Source organism: Anoplopoma fimbria, chromosome 10 (assembly GCF_027596085.1).
Source record: "Anoplopoma fimbria isolate UVic2021 breed Golden Eagle Sablefish chromosome 10, Afim_UVic_2022, whole genome shotgun sequence".
NCBI classification, from domain to species: domain Eukaryota; kingdom Metazoa; phylum Chordata; class Actinopteri; order Perciformes; family Anoplopomatidae; genus Anoplopoma; species Anoplopoma fimbria.
In genome coordinates, this window is record NC_072458.1 from 8941266 (window position 1) to 8966008 (window position 24743).

Genomic DNA, 24743 nt, shown 5'->3' on the forward strand with positions numbered 1-24743 from the left:
GCTGTGTCTCCTTGTTAGTCCAAGCACAGTGAGACATCGAGGGGAGGTAGTGGGAAATGTTGCACAGAGTGCTTTGGGCATTTGTTCCACCAGTGTAGGTGTTATCAGAATCAGGCCCCTTCAAAGCAGCGAGGTTGCCCCCCCCCCCCCCCACCCCATGTCTCTCTGTTTGCTTCCCATAGGATGTCAAGATGCAAATGTGAGGCACTACATCCGCCTCACAGCAGCAGCCCCCAGGCTCACGGTTCATCAGAGCATAAACATGTGTCAGGCCAAGGAAAATATTTGGAGAGAAGGATCACAGACACAGAAAGTTGTGGGGTTTACTTCGAGTAAAGTGTGGACGGGTCATAGTGTTGTTAGTCAAAGATTCTCAGAGGTCAAGAAGTGAATATCCTTCTTTCTGTCCTCTGTTTTTTCTCCCACTGTGTGCCCCCTCTGGACCTCCTTTTCACATCCCGATCCCATCTTTACACCTGAAAAGACTCACTCTTAAAGAAGTAAACACAGCCTCTTTGAGCTGGAATACATAAACAGTGTATTGTGCCACCTAATACCTTGAAATAAAAGTTTACAGCTTAAGGATGGTGCGTTGTGTACCCTCCTCATCTCTTCAGCAGAGGCTCCAAACAGGTAGGGTCACAACGGTTTCTGAGTCACACTGAGGTCAGTGCAGAAATCATAACAGTGTAAACACCCTCCCTAAACTTAACTGACCCCATGCACAGTACTGTACATGCTTTTATGAGTGGCTGTCAGCCGTCTGGGGGATATAATGTCACCCTCTGACCGAGTTGCCTTGGTTACCACCTACTCCGGGTCCCTCCGGACTCTCATCTTAGATCGCAGAAGTGTTTTCTCAGAGCGCTGTGAGAGGAGGTGCGGGGGGGAAAAGATGGAGACGGACAGGAAGGCGGAGACGGAGTGTGTGGTGTTGGCCTTTGCCGGCCCTCTCTGCCCCGTTGCTAGTGAGCGTGGAAACACCAGGGGGGGGTAGCTGCTAAATCGCTCATTCCGTCCCCTTTTTTCAACCGAGAGCAGCATGAAACCTGTCAAGACTTCCCACACGCCAAAATCCACACATGCCCTACCACTGCGTTGCCTTGGTTACGCTTGAACTTAGTACCGCAAGCCTTGGAGAAAGGATGAGGGTGGGTGAACAGAGGTGTCCGTTTGGGGACTGCAGGTGGAACTGCTGGTGACCCACAGGAGCCCGTCGCACCTCCGTCCGCTGTGTTTTTCGCCAGGAGTGACAGCCAGAGCCTGCGTGTTTGGCGGCGGGAAGCCGACTTGTGTGTGTGTGTGTGTGTGTGTGAGGATACGGATTGGCAAAGGAGAGCGGCTGGTACAGAGGAGGCCATTTCACGCAACACAGCTTCCAGGAAGGCAGTCATCAGAGATGCCAAAGGAAAGCTGCATCTCTTTCATAGCCGGCCAAACGGAGCAACCAGGCGTGGAGGGCCCTCCAGAAGACAATATCCCCTAACTAATGCCATCTGGGATGACTTTCTTGGTCCTTGTGTTGAAACTTCGCACCCTTAAACCATTCATTTCAACATTCATTTCAAATATGCCTTGGGGCTCAGTTATTTAGACGCTTGTTGGACCTCATTTTTGTTCGTTTGATGAGTTTTTGGGACACTTTTACGCCCATGCACTGGAGATTGTCTGTTATTCTACATGTGCTTTATGTGAAATGGTTATATGGAGATGACAGGAGACCAAAAAGGCTCTTTTTTGTCTTTGGGGGGAAAAAAAGGGACGAGCCAAGATAAAGCACATTTAGGCCGACAGGAAACCAGGACTTTGATTTGGATCTGTGTTGTGGGAAACCCTAATTTCTGCCCTGCCGTACCCATGGATCCACGGTGCCTTCAGGAGGATCAGATAATCACAGTATAGTTCTATTCCATGCGTTGAAGAAGGAGAAAAAGCACTGACGCAAGACCCTCATCAATGGTATTACACCTTCTAGATAAAGGTTACACTTTGTAAGATAAGATTAGATGCGTTATCAGGAAAAAATAACAATCATATAACAGAATACCAAACGTATAACAAAAGACAATATGTTGCCTCAGGGCGATTGATTCTTCCTGCAAGAAAGTCGATATACCGAGCTGAAACCATAAAACTGCAGATTTTCACAGAGCGGCTTGGAGACGTATTCCCGTTAAACTTTCTGCAACACAAAAGCAATCCCCTGTCTCTGCAAGACGCCGCAGTTTGCTTTATCAACACCATACCAAAGTGTGTTTTTGTTCTATTGTGTTATAGATTTCATGGCGGTAATAATTCCTGGAAAGCAAGGAATTGTTCAGTATGACCATATTATTCCTTAGAGTGAAACCTCTTGAGGAGGTTTCATCATAGTTATGGGGTCACACAGTGTTCACAGAGAAATGACTCCTGTGAATGAGGAAGAAGTGTCTTTCTCTCTATCTTTTTGCAATTCAGGAATCATAAAATAGGCCAGTTTAACTTTGTTTACATCCGTCTCCAAGGACTTGACACTACCATTAGCGCCGAGGCCAGGCTGGATTTAATTTACTGTATTCTAAAAGAGCAATACATTTGCAGTTCATCCGACGAGTTATTCATTTTATTCAATGACTAATGTGATTTCGTTTTCTGAATTAAAAATCCAGCTATGGAAAAGGAAATTAACCTTTAGCTGACTGAATTGAGGTTGGCCCACGCTTTAATACCTTTTACCATGTCGTGCTGCACATTTTTATAAAGAAAGCTTTTTCCATAAAAGGAGCAGGACGCACAAGAGTTCTATAATTCGCTTAAGGTCCATCCCCTCGAGCACGCAGTGTCGTCAGGGAGAACGAGGAGAGGGAAGGAAATCACTTAACCGCTGACAAATGGACGCCGGAGAGGTGCTATGCTCTGGTTCATCTCAGCGTATTAATGGAGCCACAACCTCCACTCACTTTTTCATAGCTGAAGGTGAAGCATCCATTCCTCCTCCACATGCATGTTTAGTAATAAATGGTGCTGATAACGTTCTGGACCTGCTGAAGTAGTTACATTTCTCTTCTCCGTTAAGCCAAATGGATTTCCTGTATCAAGAAAATAATGCACATCCCTCTATTTATGGCGTGTGTTATGATCGAAGGTTAACTCGCCGGAACAGAGGAGCAGATGTTTTTAAACGTTTCAGGAAACAATAATAGAGATGACTGATTGCTCCTTTAGCCTGGATATCTTATTTTTTGACAATTCTTTTTTTTTTTTGTGGCTTTAAGCAATATAGATTTTTCTATAAAACTCCTTTTTCGATTTAGCAAAGAAGTCAAATATCTCCAACATTGAATCTAGTACCCAGCCTTATGCTGTAGTTCTCTGACTTGCTTTAGATCAGAGTTCATCAAACTAAGAGATTCTGCTTGAGGTGAAATAGAGCCAGTGTTCTATAAAATGTGAGCTCCCCTCTTGAGTCATAACTCAAATCAGTCAGATCTGAGCGCACACAAACATGATGCACATATCTTTAGATTCAATGTGACTTGCGTTCATAAATCCTCTTCCAAATCATAGAATTAATGTACTTCCACTTCCAGAACTTGCTTGAGCATCATTATGCTTTTAAGTTTTATTTATTATTATACTAATTCAGTGAGTTTTCAATACAGCCACGGGAACATTACAAATAGGAAGCCAATTTGGCCTATTAGCCAAAATGTTCCCAATTATCGTGGCTCAAGTCGAAACTAGAGATTGAGACCATAAACTCATGTTGGCTCATTTTCTCATAGACTTCCATACAATCTGACTTCTTTTTGCAGCCAGTAGAGAGAATGCACGTTTTAGGACACTTCTGCATTAGCTTCACTCTGCAGAACCAGAGGTTGCCGCCTGTCACAAACTAGTTTTTAAGAAAAAAGCGTTATTACCTCCAAATAAAAGTGGGACAAAGGATATGAATAGAGGTTACCAAATCCATTATAATTAGCTTTTTTTTTCTGGTTGCACTATCAATGTTTTTTGGACAGTATGAATGCTCAGTGAGTGCAGCCATGTTGCTTCTCACAAGGGTATGTACGCAAGAGCACAGACAAACCAAGGATGTGATTTTCCTTTTGTTAAAAAACACAAATTTTGAACAAATCACTGGCAGCACACAGCCAACACACACACACACACACACACACACACACACACACACACACACACACACACACACACACACACACACACACACACACACACACATCACACATATCACACACATCTGTTTGCCTGCATTTAAAACATTCCCCCTCAGAGGAGGGAAAGCCTTGCGTAACCAGATCCGATTGGCCCTTATATAAAATGGAGAAATATGGGCAGAGTGTAGCTCTCTGACGAGCCGCTGAAAGTCTGTGAAATGAATCTGAGTCCGGGGACCAATCTTGCATTCCAGTCGAGGAATGTCAAGACCCCTGGATCCCGGCCTCATGTTAAAACACAGCCCAGCCCCTGTGATATCAAGGGTGGATGTATCTTGTCACTTACGCAGCTCAGCAACACAAGCCCTGAAACGTTCTCATCAATGACTCCGTTATCACATGTAACTTAAATGTATGAAACATTTAAACTGAATGTCTCCCTTGAGATACAGTCTTAAACAAAACACCTGGGCATAGATGCATTAGTTCTAAACGCCTCCTCTCTGGCTGAATAATCCTCATTTATAAGGCCTCAGTGGAGGTTGTTGCATGGCTTGGGGCAGCACTTAAACTCCGTGAACTGGTGAATACTTGCGTTACAGCAGCGGCCATGGCCATGCAGCTTAATGTACCATACTCTGGGCTGTTCCTTCCCTTCTGACTTTGACAGTGGCTGTATAATAGCGCGAGGAATGTCTCTATAGCACTCAATAACTTGCATCAGTGAGGCACAGCTTGAAATGCTGATGTGTTGTTAGCACAATATATTCTGCCCACACACAGTTCTCAAATTTTGACCCCGATGACTAAATCTGTCATTCAAGGCCTGAGAGAAAATAACAACTCAGTGCGTTTGATGTGTCGGACAAAAGCAAGTAAAAATACTGTTTTTCTTTTTCTTTTTTTTTTTGCAACTGAAATTTCCATTTTTTTTTTTACGCTGTTCAAAACTTGGTGATTCAAAATCAGTGCTTCACATATTTGTCTATTGTGTTTTCTCAGGACCTACATTTTTTGGTATACCAGTGAGCCTCTTCCATGCTCCTCTATGCACTCTCTGCTGCACTGTATAAATGCATTTATCCTGCTTTCAGGGGGGAGACAGCCTCCTCCTGTTTCATATTAACATGAACCTTAAGCCTGTCGTTATATATATTGTGTGTATTAGACAGAACTTTGGCTTACGTTACCCCCCTCCGGTTCTTTCGTGGCGAGGAATACGGGACTGGCAAGCTTTCTAAGCACAGCTGTGAGTCTATATTGCTGCGAGCGCTCTCCCCCCTCAGTATCCCCTGTGTGGGATGGCCTCTGACCTCAGTGAAAATCCAAAAGGGGCTAAAGGGGACTGTTAATGCTCACTAGTGACGTACAGATGTGCTTCATTCAAGGTTGGTAGTCTTTGCTCTGGACACCGTCCGCAAATGTAAATCAAAGCACGGAGAAATGGTCTTTAGATTGCGTCACATTTTATGTGTTTTTGCAAAAGAAGTGTAATCTGTATCAGAGAGATCAGAGCAGCATTCATAATCTAATAAAAAGCTCATTAGTTAAAAATAACAATTTCTACATTACTTCAAAATCTCTGTTTAAAACACTAATTGTATTAAACTCTCTGGGCGGTAACTAAAAATGACTTTTTATTATTGAATCATTTGTAATTGTTTTGTCTGCAGTATGTCAGAGAGTAGTAGACAATGTCCATGGACATTTTTGAGACCCTTTGTTTGTGTCTTTAAAATTGCCTTTTTTGCCAAACCAAAAGTCCAAAACCCCATTTTTTTCAATTTATAATAAAGTAAAACTGCAAATACATGGAAAGTGCTCACATTTTGGAAGATCGGGAAATGGTTCCTGCTCAAAAAAAAATATTCCACGTCCTTGGTCCTACTCTCGTTTAGTGGTTGCACACACCGATTTTGTCTTGTTGTTCAGCCAAATACAACAGCAAAGGAGCCCTTTCTGTCACTGAGTGAGGTCGCCATCTTGTTTTCAAGAGCGCCGCGTGTTTAGAATGCCTCTCAATGTAGTATGTGTAGAAGTGTGGCGAAAGTCTGCCGCTCTCCGCATCCTTATTGTCTGAACAAAGCTTTAAAAACTGCCATGTTTCCGGCTTTGGACAAAGCTTATCATGTACGAGAATCAACCCATAAAACTAAACCTAATCCTTTTAGTTTTTCTGCTGAATTCATTTTGGAGCGACATGGTTTTCCTACAGCAAGTGTGCTTCTCTGTCATTTGCAAGCTAGCAAACACTATGAACCTATAATACCAATACCTGCTGTTTAAATGTAATAGCAAACTCTAAGTGGCACTGCTAACCAGAGTTGAATATATAGTATTTTCCCTGTGTCTGGGTAAAATGGCCCGGATCAGCATTTGTGTGTCCTGTATTTTTTAAATATTTTTTTCACTGCTCCAATGGCTGTGACAGCTCAGGTAACCCTCCTCAGAGCGGCATAAGCCCTCCTGTCAGCAGATTCAGCCCTGTGTTTCCTGGACCCTGTTGATACCCAATACATAATGCCACACCGGGAAAAGCCCCACTGCCAGCCTGTAATCCAAGGCATTTTATCAAACCAATCAGCACTTTTCCAGCGAGAACACATTTCGACTGTGACAGGGGGTTGGGGAGGGGGGGTTTCACAACATCTGGCGCTCGCTGAGAGAGAGTGAGTGAGTGAGGGAGGGAGAAAATGAGTGAGAAGAAAGTGTGAGAACAATCTCGATGCTCTGGTATGGAGATTTTTTAGATCAACACCACGTCCCGCTTTCCCTTTTCGATACAGGTCAGTGAGCGGGCAGCCAGTTGTCAGTGCTCGCCCGCTGCATGGTGCAGGCTGATCGTGGTTATGCTATTCATGTTCTTGACGGTAACATGTGTCACTGCGCTCCCCTTACAGATCCCCTCTTCTTCTCTTTCTCTCACCCACACTAACCTCTTTCCTTTTCCCTTTTTCCCCCCATTTCCATTTCCCATCTTTCCTTCCCATCAGCCCAGTGCAGCGGTGAGAGGTTACCACAGCAGCAAGGTGGCAAACGCATCCGGCGGAGGCGGTCAGGGGGCCTGGAGCGGCACCTCCTACACCCGCACAAGTCTGCAGCACTACCTGTCCCACCACCAACAACAACACCACCCCCATCACCAGAGCTACGCCTACTGCCCGGCAAATATAGCTGTGAGTACGGCAGATTTCTTCTTCTTCTTCTTCTTCTGTCTCCTCGATGTCTCTCTGTGTTTCTTAGAATACTTCTGTGCTCTCTCTGTCTTGTTCTCATTTCTAATCACTCTCTCTCTGTAGTGTCCATTAGCGGCCGTTACTATCAGGAAAGCTCTTATGCACACAGCAAATTCTCTTTTTCTCCACCTCCTCCCCTTCCTTTCTCCAACCCTTTAATCTCTCTCTTTCCCACACTCTTTCCTCACAAGCCCTTGTTGCGTATATCACTTCCCCTCCCTATTTCTGCCTCTGCTTTATCTCTTCCTTTAACCCCTCTCTCTCTGTCTCTCTCTCTCTCCATCTCTCTCTTCTCTGCAACTTAATTTGTTTTTCTTTCATCCATCCTCTGCATCGACAGTGCAATGAGAGACTAATTGAGGTAGAGACACTTTTGGAAGGCTTCCCTTGTCATTATCCTCGAAATTAATTGCTGCTCCGCAATCCGTTTGATTTGACTTTATTGGTGCGATCTGGTTCTCTAATGCGACGTTCGGGGTGTGACTGGAACCCGGCTCGAGACCAAATTGAGGAATTTTATTATCGCAGTGTTGCCGTCACAGTCGCAGAGCTGAAAAAACAAAGATTTGGCACATTTTTTTACACCTCTGTATTTCTTCCTCTAATAAATACGTTTACGAGGCTTCACACCAAATCTCTCTCTCGTTCTCTTTTATTTCCATTACGACACTCTGATATTCTCTCATCTTACATAGGCGCCCCTTAAATTCCCAGCTGCCTACTTGCCAACATGTTCAGACTCCCCTGAAGCGCTTGCATGCAAAGAATGAAGAAATTGGATTGGATTTAGATATGATAATCATCACTGTTCGTTGGCTCCTGGTTGAACCCAGCATTCCGTTTATGCTACTCCCGTGATATCAAGGTACACAGTCATTCAGGCTGAGGCTCTCTTTAATAAGCAGGAAGGAATTATCTTTTGACTGCTCGGGCTTGTTGTGTGTCACCAGCAAACACCACCAATACCACTGTCCCACTGTCATCGCTTCTGCTAGCTACAACAAAGAGGAGCAGGGGCGGTTTGAACCGTGTTGTGCGCAAACAGGAAGCAACAACAGAGAACATTCCACAATACAGACATAAACTCCGTGGCTGTGGCTTAGTTGCGGCGGGGGCCCGGCACATGTTTTTTGGGAACATCACGGTCCTGTCTGGTCTTCCCTGCCACACCCCCAAGGAGCACATCAACATCCTCACACGGGAGTGTCCTATGTTCTTTGACCTAACTGGATGAAGAGAAGCCTGTGAGCCTCTTCAGTCTGCGATAACATCACATGGCATACTTTTTTTTACACTGTTTTGACCGTAGCATAGTACTTTTGTCTCGGGATAAACACATTGGGTGTATCACAAAGCCAGCTGAAGAAGAGTTTGATAGTGTAAAAAAAAAAATCCCCTGAATAGATTTGAAACAGACACACTCGCAAATTCACAACAGACACGCCTCTGTCTTGCCTTTTTTTCCTCTTTTTATTTTTATTCTCTATTTCCACTTTGTTGTGCTGTGGGCTGTTGGTAGACCACTTTTTTTTCTCACCCAGTACCCGCTTAGCTGATCTTGGATTCAGTTTCAAATCACTACAGGGTCATTGAACGATTGTCCTCATCTTGACCCTCCAGCTTCACACCGTAGTGGACCCCGCTGGCTTTAATCTGGCCTGTTTTCATGGGACAGCAGGGACGCTTGTTTTCCTTTCAGCAGTTTTCATTCCGTCCCCGCAGAAAGCAATTTCTCCCCCACTATCAAGCCTTCGTCCTGGGCTGTGTCCACACTTTGGCCTCAAGGAGGATTCGTGAAATGCCTGGAGATGGCTAATCCAGAGAACACAATGCACAAGGCGGACTCAAAGGCTGGAACCATGCGTTCCAGCCTTTGAGTCTGCCTTGTGCATTTTTATTGCTTCTCATATTCAACACATACTGTATATGGAACAGCAATGCCCTCAATTTAAAACAAACTAATGCAGACTCTCTCCTCGTCTCGAACACCCTTTCCCATCTATGTCATTGTTTTTATTGCCTCCTTAAAAGCTATTGTGATTTCACGTATATTAGATGCAAAAGAATGCCCAGCAGAAAAGGGAAGAAAAACAGAACTGATAGCTCAGCATGCGTCTGTCCTCTCGGCTGAGGGAGGTGAGTAAATAAAGGGAAGAAAGAAAAGCAAGCAAGGATCCAGCAGAGATCAAGAAGCTTTGCCTCCAGTGGGTTTGTAATTACAATGGAAGCGGATACATTTCCACTCTTAATATGGTGGGATGAGGATCCCTCAGGGGGGAAGGTGGTATGACAAAACTGCGGCGGAGAAAGTCATGTAGAAGTCAGGAGCTGTGACTAGAAAGAGAGTCAAAAGGGAGAGATTGTGTTATTTCCTGTGAATATGCAATGTTAACTCTTACAAAATACTTTCATATACTGAGAATCTCCGCTGCCAAATGCATATTGTAGAAACACAATTACAGCCTGGATTATGTTCAATGGAAACCCATTTTTTCTCAAGTCCAGGAAATGTGATATCCTAAAGAGTTATTGAGAGGTAGTCGAGGTGGGTGGTTGGTGGTGCAAAGCATCTTTATGTGAGCATGTTAACAACACACATAATTTATATAGTGAACATGGTAAACATTTTGTCATGTCATGGATTTGCATCAGTAGACGCACTGCTCTGATGCACAGGTCAGGGTTTTATATTACCCGCACCCACCTGACACGTTATTGTTGCCAATCCGCACTGCCTTACCCGAAGCAAACAAATGTGTTAATCCATCAATAGCAGTTGAATCGACTCGCAAACCGAGAACAGAGACAATAGGACTGAGGTGCTTGACTTGCGGTGTGCATTTGAGAGAGAAAAAGAGAGAGATGGGAAGAGAAGGTGGACTATTGGCACAATGTTTCTTTAGTTATTAATAACTTATTAGGAACGCTGCTTTGTCACCTTTTGACCTCCCTTCCCAAGCCTGTGATATTGTACATTTAGTCCACCAGAGCCTGCCTAACTCTCAAGTCAACCCGAATATCGCTACTAAGTTCAGCCTCATAGAATCTGTTTATTTTCTTCTGATTGTTAATGACCTTTTTTGTAAAATCGTTCATGTTCATTGTAATTTTGCCTTACTGATTATATGCTGAAGGAGTTAAAGAATGTGGGATTGAGACAGCGATGTAGACAGGCAGACAGGGATGCTAAGACGTGCAGGGCAGACAGGCTAAGACGGGCTCAGACAGGAGAGACCAAGCTGCAGAGGAGGAGACACATTTACTTTGGCGATCCCAAGTGTCTCACCTCACATCACTATTACTGTTAACCAAACAGCCATAAACAGGTGGGATACAGTAACAGCTGTGGTGAGCCGACCAGCCTTCAGATTCTTTAGTGTAATAAAATCTGACAAACTAATGATTGCACTTGGTGTTATTGGATTCTTTACTTAAAGCCACATAGGCTGCAAAGACTCCCATTACCTTGACTGTGACTAAGCCGCACATTATAGATTTTCTGGTCTATGGAGAATTGATCACAAGCACAATGGCAAAGAAAAGGAAACATTCCGTGTAGGTACTTTCCGCTAATTGGTGTGACAGAGCCCATTTATGGGCGACGGCAATAATAGAGTGACCGTACACTGTCAGGTAAAGTGTAGACATTGTAAATTGAGTTTCCACTCCACTCCTGGAGTGTTGCTCTTGGGATATTTGATATGGCAATTTTAGCTTTGAGACCTTTTCTTGGGCAAGCCTTTTTCCTTTTTGCGACTCTTCAACGTGTGTGACTGCAAGGACTCAGCGGGACATTGCTGAAAAAAAGCATGTGTTCTCAGTCAATTTTCATTCCTTATGTAAACACATTTTTCTGTCTGACCATTGAGCTGTTTCAGTTCTGATGGTATGCCTCCTCATTGTACAGATTAACTCCAAAGTGCTTGATATCCAGATGTTTCTGACATCGCTTCAATCATTTTGGTCCATCCAGTCCAGATATAACTTGTGTTTGAGAGCTTACTCGTGTTACGCATGCTTGGGAATCATGACCATGCATTTGTTGTGGCTTAATAGCCGTATTGGACTGTTTAACTGTACTACTGCAGGGCCCGCTGGGACCCGTCATTGCCGTTGTCGGGAGCATGAACGTTTAGAGGAGCATGCGGCTGTTCGAAGCACGGCCGATTGCTTGACCTTTGGAAGTGATTCTTGCAGTTTTGTTGAGAACTACCCATCGGACCCTGACTCAAGGGAAGTGAGGAAGAGTTCAATTGTAATGTTGGATTATCCAGCAGCAAAAGTGAAATGCGTTCAACGAGCCACGGCCTGTAAAGGCCCACTGCGGACGACCTGCTCGACTCAACCAGCCCTCAAGCCCCACCCCTCCTACTGCACAGAGCGTTGTTTGCTCTTTTTATTCAAAGTTTATTCATACTGAAGGTTTTCGTGTCCAAATTGCAACACATTGCACGTCCTTAGGTCCCCAACAATAGATCCTGCCAATTGTGAGGTTGATCCGATGAGCGGTTCTCTAGATATGCGAAGGACACAGACAGACAGAGATTCCTTTATTCATACTGGGACACAACTGGGAGAATCTGCATCACCAGAGTGATCTACTTCAGCTAACTGCGTCCACGTTCAGTAGTGTGCTTCAAATCCAGTTAATCAGAGCTCATGCAGATGTGAGTCAGAGAGCACAAGAGCTGGAGCACTTTTCTCTTGTTGTGACAAGATATATGAGGAAAAAACCTGGGATGAATTCTGCACTCAAGGGCCAGCCCGCATTGCGTCTACGTGCTGCTGCAGAGTTCATCTCTCTTCATAACATAAAGATAGACACACATACCTACACACATGCTGCAGAGGACAGAGCCAGCTTTCCTCTCCTTCAGGATAACAAATACTCCACCGCTGGGGGAATCGCTGCGAGAACATGTTTGCTGGGCCGATCGTTTCCATATGTTTTCCCTCCGTATGGGGAATTCTCATCTTATCAGGCATAGATAACAGACACATTTTTCCCCTAATGAAAACATTTGAGTGGGTTATCACTCTTTTATCCGAGGACACGGACATCCCCGTGAACCCTTCAATTTAATCTGGAGGTGTCGCCCGAGCAAACGCAGGTTGTTAGCTCATTAGACTTGCCGTGCACACGCCGCCCGATCATTCAGTCAATACAAACCTGCTAGTAGGGATTCCTTGCACATCTCCAGGTTCACAAGGACTGAAAAACACAGAGAAGAGACAGAGAGGAACATTCCCCATTTGTTTTTGTTTTTATAGTATATTAAAGATATCAATCTTTGCATATTCAGCAGGTGTGTCGGTGGGAGCCGACTCACCTTTTCATCCGTCTCTGTTTGGGAGGCCCGGGCTCTGGCACAACCCTTGGTGTTGTGATTAGCTTAATCAGCCATAACTCACAAACACCCATTTCTACAGGCTGACAGATGACACAGTCATTTAGCTGAATGAATGGCCTGCCTGCCGGCAGGGCGCGTCCGCTGGCTGATGGCCTGCACACGGCAGCTGAGTTGAGGCTTGTTATCTGTGGATCACCCAGGAAAGCAAAACGGTCAGAACATTTAGGGGGAGGACGCAAGTAAGGTGTGACTGAGCGGAAGAGGGGAAGTTAGGGACGGGTGATATAGACAGGTTTTTTTTCATGCATTCTTCAAAATAAATTTTCCTGCCAAGAGAAGATTTGAATAAAAGGTGCATTTCCTATAGTAGAATGCAGATGCCCATGTGCACTGTTCTTGTGTGGTGCGGCTGGCTGGGTGGGGGGGCCCTCAGCTTACATTTTAGAGTCTGAGTCTCTTTCATCAGCCCTTGAATGAAGAGCATTGCTCATTCCCCAAATACTGCAATGATTCATCTTTGCCATGAGCTAGAATGGGCTTTGTCTCAGTAATTAATTTAGCTCTCGGGACAGCAGTTGGAATGAGTCGTGTCTTCAAGGCCTAATTAAAAGAAAATTGTCAAACATATTCTAGGTCACATAGCTCAGAATCTCCAATCATTTAAGAGGGATTTTATTTTTTCTTTAAAGCCCCGTCACATCATCCTTTGTGGGCCATTTTGCTTGCTGACGGAGTGGCTTGCAGAGTGAAAAACAAATGGTTTTATTTGCTTTGTTGATTTCTTCAGGCACCGCTTGAAAATTTAGACACTTGATGTTTTGTTTATCGTCGGCTGCTTGAGTCAATAACTCAATCTACTTATGTCTTTGTGCTCTGCATGACTGCCTCTGTCTGAGGGTGGTTTATTTGAAATTGCCACGACATGTCATGGTTCCTTTTTTTGTGGAAAAAGCCACAGAATTAACTTTATCTAAAATAACTGGGGTCCGAAACACGTATGTCGGCGCCGCATTAATCATAACCTATCAGCTGGAGTACTCGTTTTATTGAACCAGTCGGACCTGACAGACGTGACGGACAGGAAGCTTCTATCTTATCTGTCCTCATAATGAGAATCAATGACTTTAGTTACAGGCACAGAATGACTCTTACAGTACACACACTTCCACACACACACACACACACACACACACACACACACACACACACACACACACACACACACACACAGGTTCTGAACAATTAAGCGCGAGCTGTCGGGCTTAGTGCCTGGGTCCATTGTAAGCGCTCTAAACCTGTTAGACTGTGACAGACCATTAAAAGGCTGCCAAGGCTTCCTTAATTTGCTTCAACAGTGCACACTGAGGCAGAGTGACGTGAGTGGGTCTCTGTGGTACCAATGTGCGTTTTGCTTCTTATGGCACTCCTTAGCGTGCACCCCCTCTCCTGTGACCGTCCCCACCGCCTCCACAGCAAGACACACACACACACACACACACACACACACACACACACACACACACACACACACACACACACACACACACACACACACACACACACACACACAGTTTGACGTTATCAACACCATCAAGTCGCTGCAACAGATCCATCCCCATGTTTAGTCAGGCAAATGCATCAAACCATTAAAACCCCTGCCAACACTAATGCATTTTCTGAGTCATTTTCTGTAAGTTGTTAGCTGCATAAAGTGAACAACAGTAATTATCTTTGCATTGTAAGGCATTGCTACAGTGAACTGAAGCTAGTATCCCCAGTGCCTGTCAGTTTGTATATTGTTAACATTATGCAGTGGTGTGAAACACAGAACCTTCACATTTGTACTTAATTAAGAAACGCATATCAGTAATCTTTTTTTTCTTTCTTTTTTTGTCGCACAGGTTGAATGTGCCAGTGAAAAACGTAAGGGAAAAAAAAGGTGTAAATTACTATTAGTATATGACACTGTGTTTTCACATGTTTAAATTAACAGCAAGAACCCCAGAAGATCAAACTTTTCTAACAGGTGCATTTTCCAGCATTCAAAGTGTTTTATTCAAACAAACGACTAGTTTCCACCAAATCAGTTCCAGATTGTAAAAAAAGAAAGAAAAGAAAATACTGTTAAATACTACTGCAGCTGACTGGATTCCGACCAAATGAACATGGTCGTGATGACAAAGCACTTTGTTTACCCGTGCACCAATCCCATTCGTAGGGAAACCTCGTGTCTGTTTGACACCTCTGACTGAATGCTTTTTGGGCCGATGTTTCACCTAGAAGGCATTTCCTGTCGTGACCAGAGCTTGGCGTTCTCCACCATTAGGAATTAAAAGCCCGGGCCACAGGATCCTGAGAGCCAGACCACAGGAATATCCAGAATCTGACAGAGCTTCCATGCCTCCGCAATGTTTCATTTCCTATTTCACAAGAGCAGGCGGTCCATGCAAATTCCTGGCTGCGGTATGCCACTAGTCTTGATTTAAGCAGCAGTTCATGGTTGATATTAGATGTTGGACACAATGGGAGATGTTAGAGGGTGGATTAGGAAGGGTGCTGGCAGCTCTTTGTAGGGATTTAAAAGGGGTGTCTCCTCTTGTTCAGATCATGTGGACTGTCATATTTAAATGACATTCCTGGCTTACTGCCGTTTCTTGGCCGCGTTCAACAGCAAATTTGGAGCGTCTTATCTGTGAAATCGCTCTTCAGAAAATTACTTTGCACCTGTTACTTTCTGTTCAGGTGATTAGTCAATGACAGGGCAAGGCAGAGGAACATAAATCACACATCCTGAGTCCTAGATGTGACCTCAATACATAATACTTCACTCGGATCATGCCCCGGTTCTCAGCTAGACACGCACACACTCTCACGCACCGACATTCGCGCACAGATGGGTTTTCACATACGGCTGCCTGGGGCTGTAGTATTGGCTTTTAAAATACTCATAACATCTGTAAAGTATTACAGCTGATTATGCTGGTCCTTCAGTGCAATCATGCAATACGGACATGAGCGATGGCTGAACATGAACCGTATGGGAAGGAAAGAGATGATGAGGCCTCTACGATTCTGATGAAGGCGTGAGGCCCATGGCTACACGCACGCACACACACACACACACACACACACACACACACACACACACACACACACACACACACACACACACACACACACACACACACACACACACACACACACACACAGGAACACACTCCAACACATCAACTAAGCAAAATCAGATGATATAATTTATATACTAGTGGGGGCCTTACATGAATTCCTTAATCCACATATCTAGCCTCAAAAGATCCTTGAAGATTTTGTTGTCAGTAACACAGAATCATAGAGAAGATATTTATTTTGAGGCTTAATAAGTTGCAGCATATGCATTCATTCGCTGTTAGATTTGAAGCACCATTCTTTTAAATGATGCCAGCCACATTAGTCCACTTAGCTTGCAATGCATTCTGGAGACTAGAGTGTAAGTGCTGAAGCCATTACATTTTCATTGTATGAAGAAAAAGCTTCCTTATGCATATGTTATTTAAAGGGAGGCAGGGTATTTCTTGACTTGAAATGAGGCGACGTTGGTAACACAACTGTTACTTGCAGATCCTTATTTATTTAAATTATTGTTTTTTTACGTGTCAAATTTGCTAGGGGTGTCATGTGTGCTGCAGAAGGTGCATAAGCAACAACACAAACTAAAAGGGGCAATGTAGGGTGGTTGCAAGCTGTACAAAAGGAGATCCTTGATCCTTGCTTGAACCTGAAGTTGTTCTGTTCAACCATCTTGAAGGCCGTCTTAGAGCTCTTATCTCTGCTTGAAGGAGCCATGAGCGAGGATACTCAAGAGCAGCATTCATGGAAGTCTTTTACAGGCTGACACATTGGATACTTGTGACTTGTTGGATGCTGCAGCTGATCAGACTGATCTGATACATCACAGTATCAAACTATAGTGTGTCACTACTAAGTTTTATGTTGCATAGAGAGAAAACACTGCTGATCTGGTAGTGATATCTGTCTGCCTTTAGTAGTATTAGCACAGTGCAAATGTGTCCAGTCACAAATTCAATCAAAAGTCTCCACAGCTGTTAACCAGTCATCCAGCTGTGATCAGCGGCCGCTGTCATTAGACACAAGGAAAGGACGTCTCATTTGTCTAAAGGCATTTCTTCGTTTATTCTCTCTGGCATGGGTTCCTTGGACTTGGATGCAAGAAAAAGACACAAGGCAGGGGAACATGGATTTTTTTTTTTAGACTTGGGATGAACCCAAAGTAAACACATGGGACAGCTTTTACAGCCTGAAGGCCCAGGTGAGCTCTATCAAGCGGTGACCCTCCCTTGTCAACCGACAGCCTCTAAGAATGTGGGGGAGGCGTCTAATAGGAAAGTAATTTCCAACATGCAAAAAATTCCAAGCAGATTTACAGATTGTGCATCCCCTTGAGACAATGGCATCTTTTATATTGATTTAAAAGGTATTTCGTCTAAATATAGAAAAACAATAAAGCTAAGAGCATCAGGGTCCAAGCATATTCACAATGAGCACTTACAAAACACATGGGGATTTATTTGTTTATAATATGGTAAAAATGTACCATACAAGAAGTACCAGACAATAGGAAGTCAATACAATGCAATACAACAGCTTTGTAACAAGTTCTACCTTTATCAAGCTTGTTATGTTCAGTTTTTGTTGAGACTATGTCAGAGAGGTGTTGGTTTAACACTATTATTCCTTTAGAGGATGCTGTACATGTGTTTGATTGTATCATACCGAAATCTGCTTCTATTTTGTTTAACTGTTAATGTGTCTCATGAGAGTGACATACGCCAAGTGCATGGGGTAGAATGATCACATGTGGCCATTTTTGTTATGCTAGAGATGTTCAGGTTTTAGGACAAAAGAGAAGCAGATAAGCAGCAAACTTGATTAGTACTGTAACTTGGCTAGTGATCTAGTCAACTAGTTGATCCGTAACAGTGATGCACTGAAACTCACCTCAATCATTGGTTTCTCCCTCCTGCATTTGCATTACCACCTCTGTGCCATTCCTCACCTGTCCACCAGGTGCCTCTCTCCAGCACACCTCAAGCTGATTCCTTAATCATCCCTCATTACATTACATTACATTACAGTCATTTAGCAGACGCTTTTATCCAAAGCGTAGTAGTATATTACATATCATTCACCCATTCACACACTGATGACAGGCTACCATGCAAGGTGCCACCATCAGACTCTAACTAACATTCATGCAACATCCAGTCCACACCGATGGCAAGCCTTCGGGAGCAACTTGGGGTTAAGTGTCTTGCCCAAGGACACATCGACTGCCGAAGCCGGGTATCGAACCACCGACCCTCTGATTGGAGAACTACCTTGCTCTCCACTACGCCACAGCCGCCCCCTCATCTGTGAATACCAGTCGGTGTCCATGACAATTAACTTCAACAGGAAAAGAGCAGTTGTAACAAATAACATCAACAATGGCTCCATTTTAGTTGAGTTTCTCAATCAGCCATCTCTGTAACCAAGTATGAACTATACTAGGGCAATGCAGCAATCAATAGTGTTATTGATTACAGCTGCTGTTCTGCTGATTACATTTTCTAAATGCCCTACACATTATACCCCAAAGTCTCCCATAATCAACTTTCCTCCAGCACCGTCCTCAGAACAAAAATTAGGGACCACTGTTGATTTATCTAACAACGTGGCCTGTTCCAAAGCCAACCATGACAATTTTACCCCATTAGAGGGAAGGATCAAGCAAAACATTTTTCTGTTGTGTAGTGAGCATTGCAATGAACTAGTTTGCTAGTGATGCTGTTAACCTTTAGTCAACGTTTTTCTAGATTCAACGCAGGCAGAGAATTGAATTAGAAAAGGGAGAATGGCTGAATCCGTGATTCTGTTACTGTGTCAGGTTTCGCCGCTGAGCTAAGCTGCAGGGGTGTTTGTGATTTATTCAACAGCACAGCGTTGTTTTTGAAAGTTCCACCGTGTGTTGTTTTGGCAGCAGAAACGCAGCGCTTGAACAAGTCTTGTCAGAGGAAAGAGCTCATGTCAAGCCACATACGGAGACCGGGAATAAAAGGCATTCATTATTGCAGGCTTTGTTACTGCTTTAATAAAAGTGCAGTGTGACAGGACAAAGGCCGCAGTGTAGAATACGTCAGCTGTTCCTTCGTTCCAGCGTTTTCGATAATGTTGTATTCTTAGTATCGCTCTTCCTCTCACTATTTTACAATCCCCCATCCTTTTAACAGTGAACTATTATTGTTGAAAGATAGAATTGAGTATAACTCTCCCTGTCCATTCGTCCACTTCCAGCAGTCAACCTTTGGTTTAGCAAAAGGTGGAAGGTTTGGTGAAGCTTTGCTCCTTTTAGTTAGTGTACTTTGATGACTTCAGAGTACAGTAATACTATTTATAAAGGTGTGCAGTGCATCCCCCTGAAAGTCTCAGACACTGATATCTAAATGTGACCCTCTGGAGTTGCACCATAACGTGAATGCTGTTAATTATCTTCGACATGCTTTCTAGTACTTTGCAACAATCTGGCAGTATTACATCGGACAAATCCCATGATAATGTTCCAAAGATTGGGCTGCATGTCTGATAGGATACCCATTTTGAGTTGCACCATGATGTACAGTATGTAAGGCATGCTTAAAGTAACTTAGCTTATGAAGACATGTACAGCTAACATTAATGTCACCACTTAATGTGCAACAGTCTGTAATAATGGCTTTGTTCCACCAACTTAAGTTAAGTCTCACATGACTAGGGGGCAGCGGAAACAAGCTGTGAATGCAACACTGACATATTATCACCATTTTAAGGTGGTATTGAACATCTGTTCGCAAACCGTTGCCTATTTATCCAGCAGATATGCTAATCAATGTAAGTTTGTATTTATCGCTCCTCCTAGCTCCGTTTTTGTTCTCCACCAGCACCTGAGGGAAAAATCTGGCTCTTTGGCTGCTAAATGCTCCACTATGTTCACCAGCTAGTAGCTAACTATGTCTGTCTGCCATTTGTTGCTACGAGTGCACTGAGGGTGAACCGAAGCAGCTGGAAAATCATAACAATGAAATTAAATACTCCGTAGAACCAAGAGAAACTGATGCGTCTGGGGATAATCCTCCGTGAGTTCATCCTCACGAGCAACCCCTTTCACCCCATAGTCACGTTATATAGAAATATTGATTATTGCTGCTTTGAAGGTAACCTATCATAATTTAACTATAATTCAGCAGAAACGTATCCCATTGGACGACAAGCCTGGTGGTTTTCTGTGCGGTCAGGGTCAACGGTCTTTACCTTTTCATTCTTTAAACCTCCGAATGGCAATTATAAACAGAGCAAATTTCTTACCACTTGCTCGCACGCCTCCGTGTCTTTTCTGTTATGTTAAAACAAATGCATGAGCAAAATGCCTTTGTCCATTAATTCAGTGTTATTTTGTCCCAAAGCTCGTCTCTCCAGCTCTCTGTTTTCTTTGTCTCCTGGGCTTCATGCTTTGCATGCAGAGGATGAGACACCGGGGGAGGTTAAGAGAGGAGCTGGAATAGAGTTCTGCTCCATTTACCACCCTGAAATATTCCTCTTAGAACGACACACTCTGTTCTCTCCCCCCCCCCCCCCCGCTCTCTGCACTGTTTCTTACTCTGCCTGTCCCCTCCCTCTCACTTCTCATCTCTGTGTGACATGCGGTCATTTCACTTCATTCCAGGATGGCTCAGCAGTGCTTTAAAACATTGCTGCTGTCCTCCCATCCCATCCGGCTCAATTGCAGGCAGCATCGAGCTTCATACGCCAATACCGATCTGTTTCTGGTAGCAATAAGTATTTTTTCCCAATCTCCAATCGCTATCTGAACCCTCAGCACATTTCTCGATTACTTCACTCTTTTACCCTTCAACCTGTGTGCCATGCTAAGCTAACCACACACACAACACACACACACACACACACACACACACACACACACACACACACACACACACACACACACACACACACACACACACACACACACACACACACACACATCGTTAAGTACAAGCATCTTTTAGGACTTTTGTATAAAAATCCTACGCATAAGCATTATCAAAAAGACGGAAAAAAAGTAGCACACAGTAGCACTGAGGAGAATGAATGACTTAGCACTTAGATCTATTTAGGACATTAACACAATGAATAAAACAAAATGCACATGACACTTTGAGTGCTGTGATGAAGCTTTGATAGGCCCCTTCTCCATGTCTCTCTGCAATGCAAGTCATTTTTCCCCCTTTTTTTATTTTTCCTCCATGGGGTCTGCTGCCTTTCACATATTCTGAACAATGTGGATTTTGAATATTGCGGCTTTGCACGTCCACATGGTAAATATATCTATTGTTTTAAACTCACACTCTCTCCGCCTGTGCAGCACTTAATTCCTTATTATGCAGAGATTTTCTTGGCGCCGTCTCCTCCTCATCTGCGGGGATGTAGCCGCCGCGCCGTCCCTGGCAGTGGGAGTCTAGCTGGTTCACAGAAGGACATGGTCGGCTCTCGGTTGCAGTTTATGCGTTGTATTAGGGTTAGCATCGGAGCCACACAGGAAGCATGATCTCCCTGCTCCACTCAAGTGTGTTCACCTTCTGTGTCAGAGTAACCTTGACCCTCTGAGTTTCCTCACAGACCTTCGCTTTTATTATTTTTTCACACAGAGAATAACAAGACACTCACTGCTGCTCATGCCGGCGCGCACACACACACACACACACACACACACACACACACACACACACACACACACACACACACACACACACACACACACACACACACACACACACACACACACAGAATTGCCACAGCAGTAGACCACCTAACTTTAAATGTAGTTTCACACTAAATAACAAAATACACTTGCACACCCACATACAAACACATGTGAATTAATCCACCCTGGCTGTGGGATTCCTTTCCCAGTACAAAATCAACTCTGATCTTTTCTCAGAATCTCGATAATCAGGAAACGAGTCGCTCGGCGTGACTTGTATATACATTACACATTTCGAATAGAGATCTTCTAAGTGAAGGCAATTATTTTCTTTTTTAGGTCTACTGCCCGTCCCCTCGTTGGGTGTAGTACGAGTCACTGTGAGTCATTTTTACTCATGCACGCCTGGTCTCATATTTCCTCCCCATTACGTTTGCATCGCTCTGCTCTGTGTTGTGATAGAAGCTAATGACTCACTGGAAGTCGGCCTGGTGTTTATCAAATTTCTCAGCGCAGCGCCGGTGGTCCAGAATCAGTCCGCCCTTCTTCACATCGTGATGTAGAAGTATGAGTTAAACGGCACAAAAAAAAAAACCTGGTGATGGGACCATCATATATAAAGCAAAATAAAATAGCAGAGAAGCTCTCTGCAATCATTCCCCGATTATATCACTCTGCTCTTGCTCTGTGCAACGTTATACTCTCAGAGGGGGAATGTGTTGAATTACCTCAGGCTGTCATCCATAAGTGCACTGATAAGAATGTATTAAGGAACTGCGTGTGTCAGAGATGTGGTGAACTTACACACATAATGCCGACATATCTCTCAGAGTTTAGGAGAGGGGAGCGGTGGCTGTTAAAGGAGGTACATCTTTTAATGTGCAGGGCTGGAAAGTAAGGGTATATTGGCAACCAATTTTGAACATTTAAAAAGTACGGAGGGCAAACAGCCAAATCTGCACTCCAAAGTATATATATATATATATATATATATATATTTTTTTTTTTTTTTTTTTTTTTTTTTAAAATATTTGTTGCATCACAGATATTTCTATATTGCTGTTCCAGTCAGACAACCAAACAACGCTGCACATGCATTGGTGTGTTTTCTCAGGTGCACACAGGAATCTGTTTCAGAGACAATAGTGAAGCAAATGAAGTTGTTTGACTGAGGGGTGAAAAGTTTGACTAACCCGTCAACATCACAAATAGGTGCAAATACATTCAACTGACAAAGAACCAGATGAACCTGAAAGAAAGAAAAAAAAAAAGAAGGAACTTTGTAAAGTCTCAGTAGGTGAAGTATCTCGGAGGATTATACTGCAAATGTATACACGTCACATTTTCATTATGAAGCTAACGTGTAACCGCATAGTGTCTCAATTACCCAAAACATGACGTGACAAAAAATGGCAACCTTAATTTCAGTTTCGGCAGCCAAGAGCCGATTCCTGCCACTTTTTAAAGTTAGCGTTGAGTCTGTTTACATTGGTTTCCAAGTGACTCTGTAGCTCTACTATATAAAACACAAAAAATATATTTTCAGTTCATGTTTCTTATTAGAGGCTGAAACTATGATTACAATTCAAGAGATGTATATTTTTCTTGCACATGTAACTTGTCATTGTGACTATATGAAAATCAGTTCTAGTCTATTTGGCTTGCTGATTTCAGATGTTATTAATCAGATAATCAAATAAGTCATGGCTCCATGGGAATGAACTGCTAGAAACAGTATGAAGACAAATTGAATGTCACTCTGGCCTCTCCTTTCTTCTTTGTCTTCCTGCGGTTGGTGCCTTTTTTACTTTTCTATTGTAGCAAAACTTCCTAAATCAGTGGGTTTTCTTGTAGACCTCATTCTTAGATATTTTAAGTTATTAATGATTCTTTCTTTTTTTCTTGACTCCTGATCTCAAGTCTGGCATTAATGTGTCGTAGCATGCCTTCGAATTTCTCTAAATTAGATTTAGCTTTTTAATGAAAGAAAATAACTTTATTTTTTATAGCAATACCACAGTTTCGCACAAACGTTATCATCTGTACTAAGTGATCTTCTGTGGTATTCAAGCAACATCTGTTTATCAGTCTGTTCCTAATTGGAGCGATCATCAACATTCTGTCATGTTTTCTCAAATTATTGTACACTATAATCAGAGGATCTCTGCTGTAATCCATAACACGGGCACAGCCGAAGATGCTTTGTCATAGTTGGACTGTTAAGATACTTCATCTTCACTTTATTGTGAAGGGGAGAAAAAAAAAGCCCCGGGAGGGAGCTGGTTAGTCATGCTGCATCAGTAGGTTTACATAAAACATGTAAGATGATCATCTGGTGCTTTGGTATCTCCCAATAGAACCACTGCCAAAGGCTTTTTTCCAAGAATACCAGGGCCCTTGCTGGTCCCCAATTCCAGTCCCCCCCCCCCCCCCACCTCCTCTCCCCCTCTTGCTTCCATTCTTCCAGCCCTCCTCCCCCTCCCCTGGCGCTGGGCCAGCCTTCCCTCAAATTCCACGCATCTGGCCATTTCTGGGAAACACTCATGACGGGACTGTCCAAGCTGCTGCATAAACCAAGAGGCTTTGTCTTCTGAGGTTTGCTGAAGAAGTCGAGAAGTCTTGTTTCGGGGAGGGGGTCGGGGCAAAAGTAGCCGTGGACTTTCTAGGATCTCCCTTTGTATGGGAGCATTTTTACATTGTAGTTCTTTCTTCACTGTTTTTGTGTTTAGAGGACAACTTATCCCTTCAGCTTTTTTATGATCTCGCGTTTCAACGACGTCTACCTCCCTGTTCTCTCACTCTTTCTCCATTTTTTAACAGAGACATTAGTAGAATAATGATGCTATTAGAGCAATCAATAAACAAAAGGGCAGCTCTTCACGACACCAATACCTCCATGTTAATATAATTGAAATATCTCACCCCAAAAATATCTTGCTTTTACTGCTGTGCAAATTTGCCAAGTAAAAAAATCCAACTGATCTGGTTAAATGAAGGCAAAAAAAAAGAAGATCCCTACCACTTCCTGTTGAACTGCTCTGCTCAGAGGCCACCATACTGTGTTTTTTTCCTTTTACTAGACTTGTCTGATTCTTTTAGAGAGGGATTGTGACTACTTAACACCTTCGGGGCATGATACACCCTCAGCTGTCTCCCTCTGTCTCTATTTTAAAGTGCTGTGAATGACTCACTAACGCTCTCAATT

The 24743-nt window shown here is 43.4% G+C and overlaps 1 protein-coding gene across 3 annotated transcripts in view; it reads left to right on the forward strand.

Moving 5' to 3' along the window:
• The window catches only part of rbms3 (RNA binding motif, single stranded interacting protein), a 272652-nt gene that overhangs the window by 49234 nt on the left and 198675 nt on the right, over window positions 1-24743 (forward strand). For 2 of the 3 annotated variants that reach the window (XM_054605449.1, XM_054605450.1), the window contains exon 3: window positions 7151-7333. The exons of the other annotated variant lie outside the window; for it this stretch is intronic. In XM_054605449.1, coding sequence (XP_054461424.1) covers window positions 7151-7333 — 183 coding nt within the window. The remainder of the gene's footprint in view (window positions 1-7150; window positions 7334-24743) is intronic. 3 annotated transcript variants of the gene reach the window in all.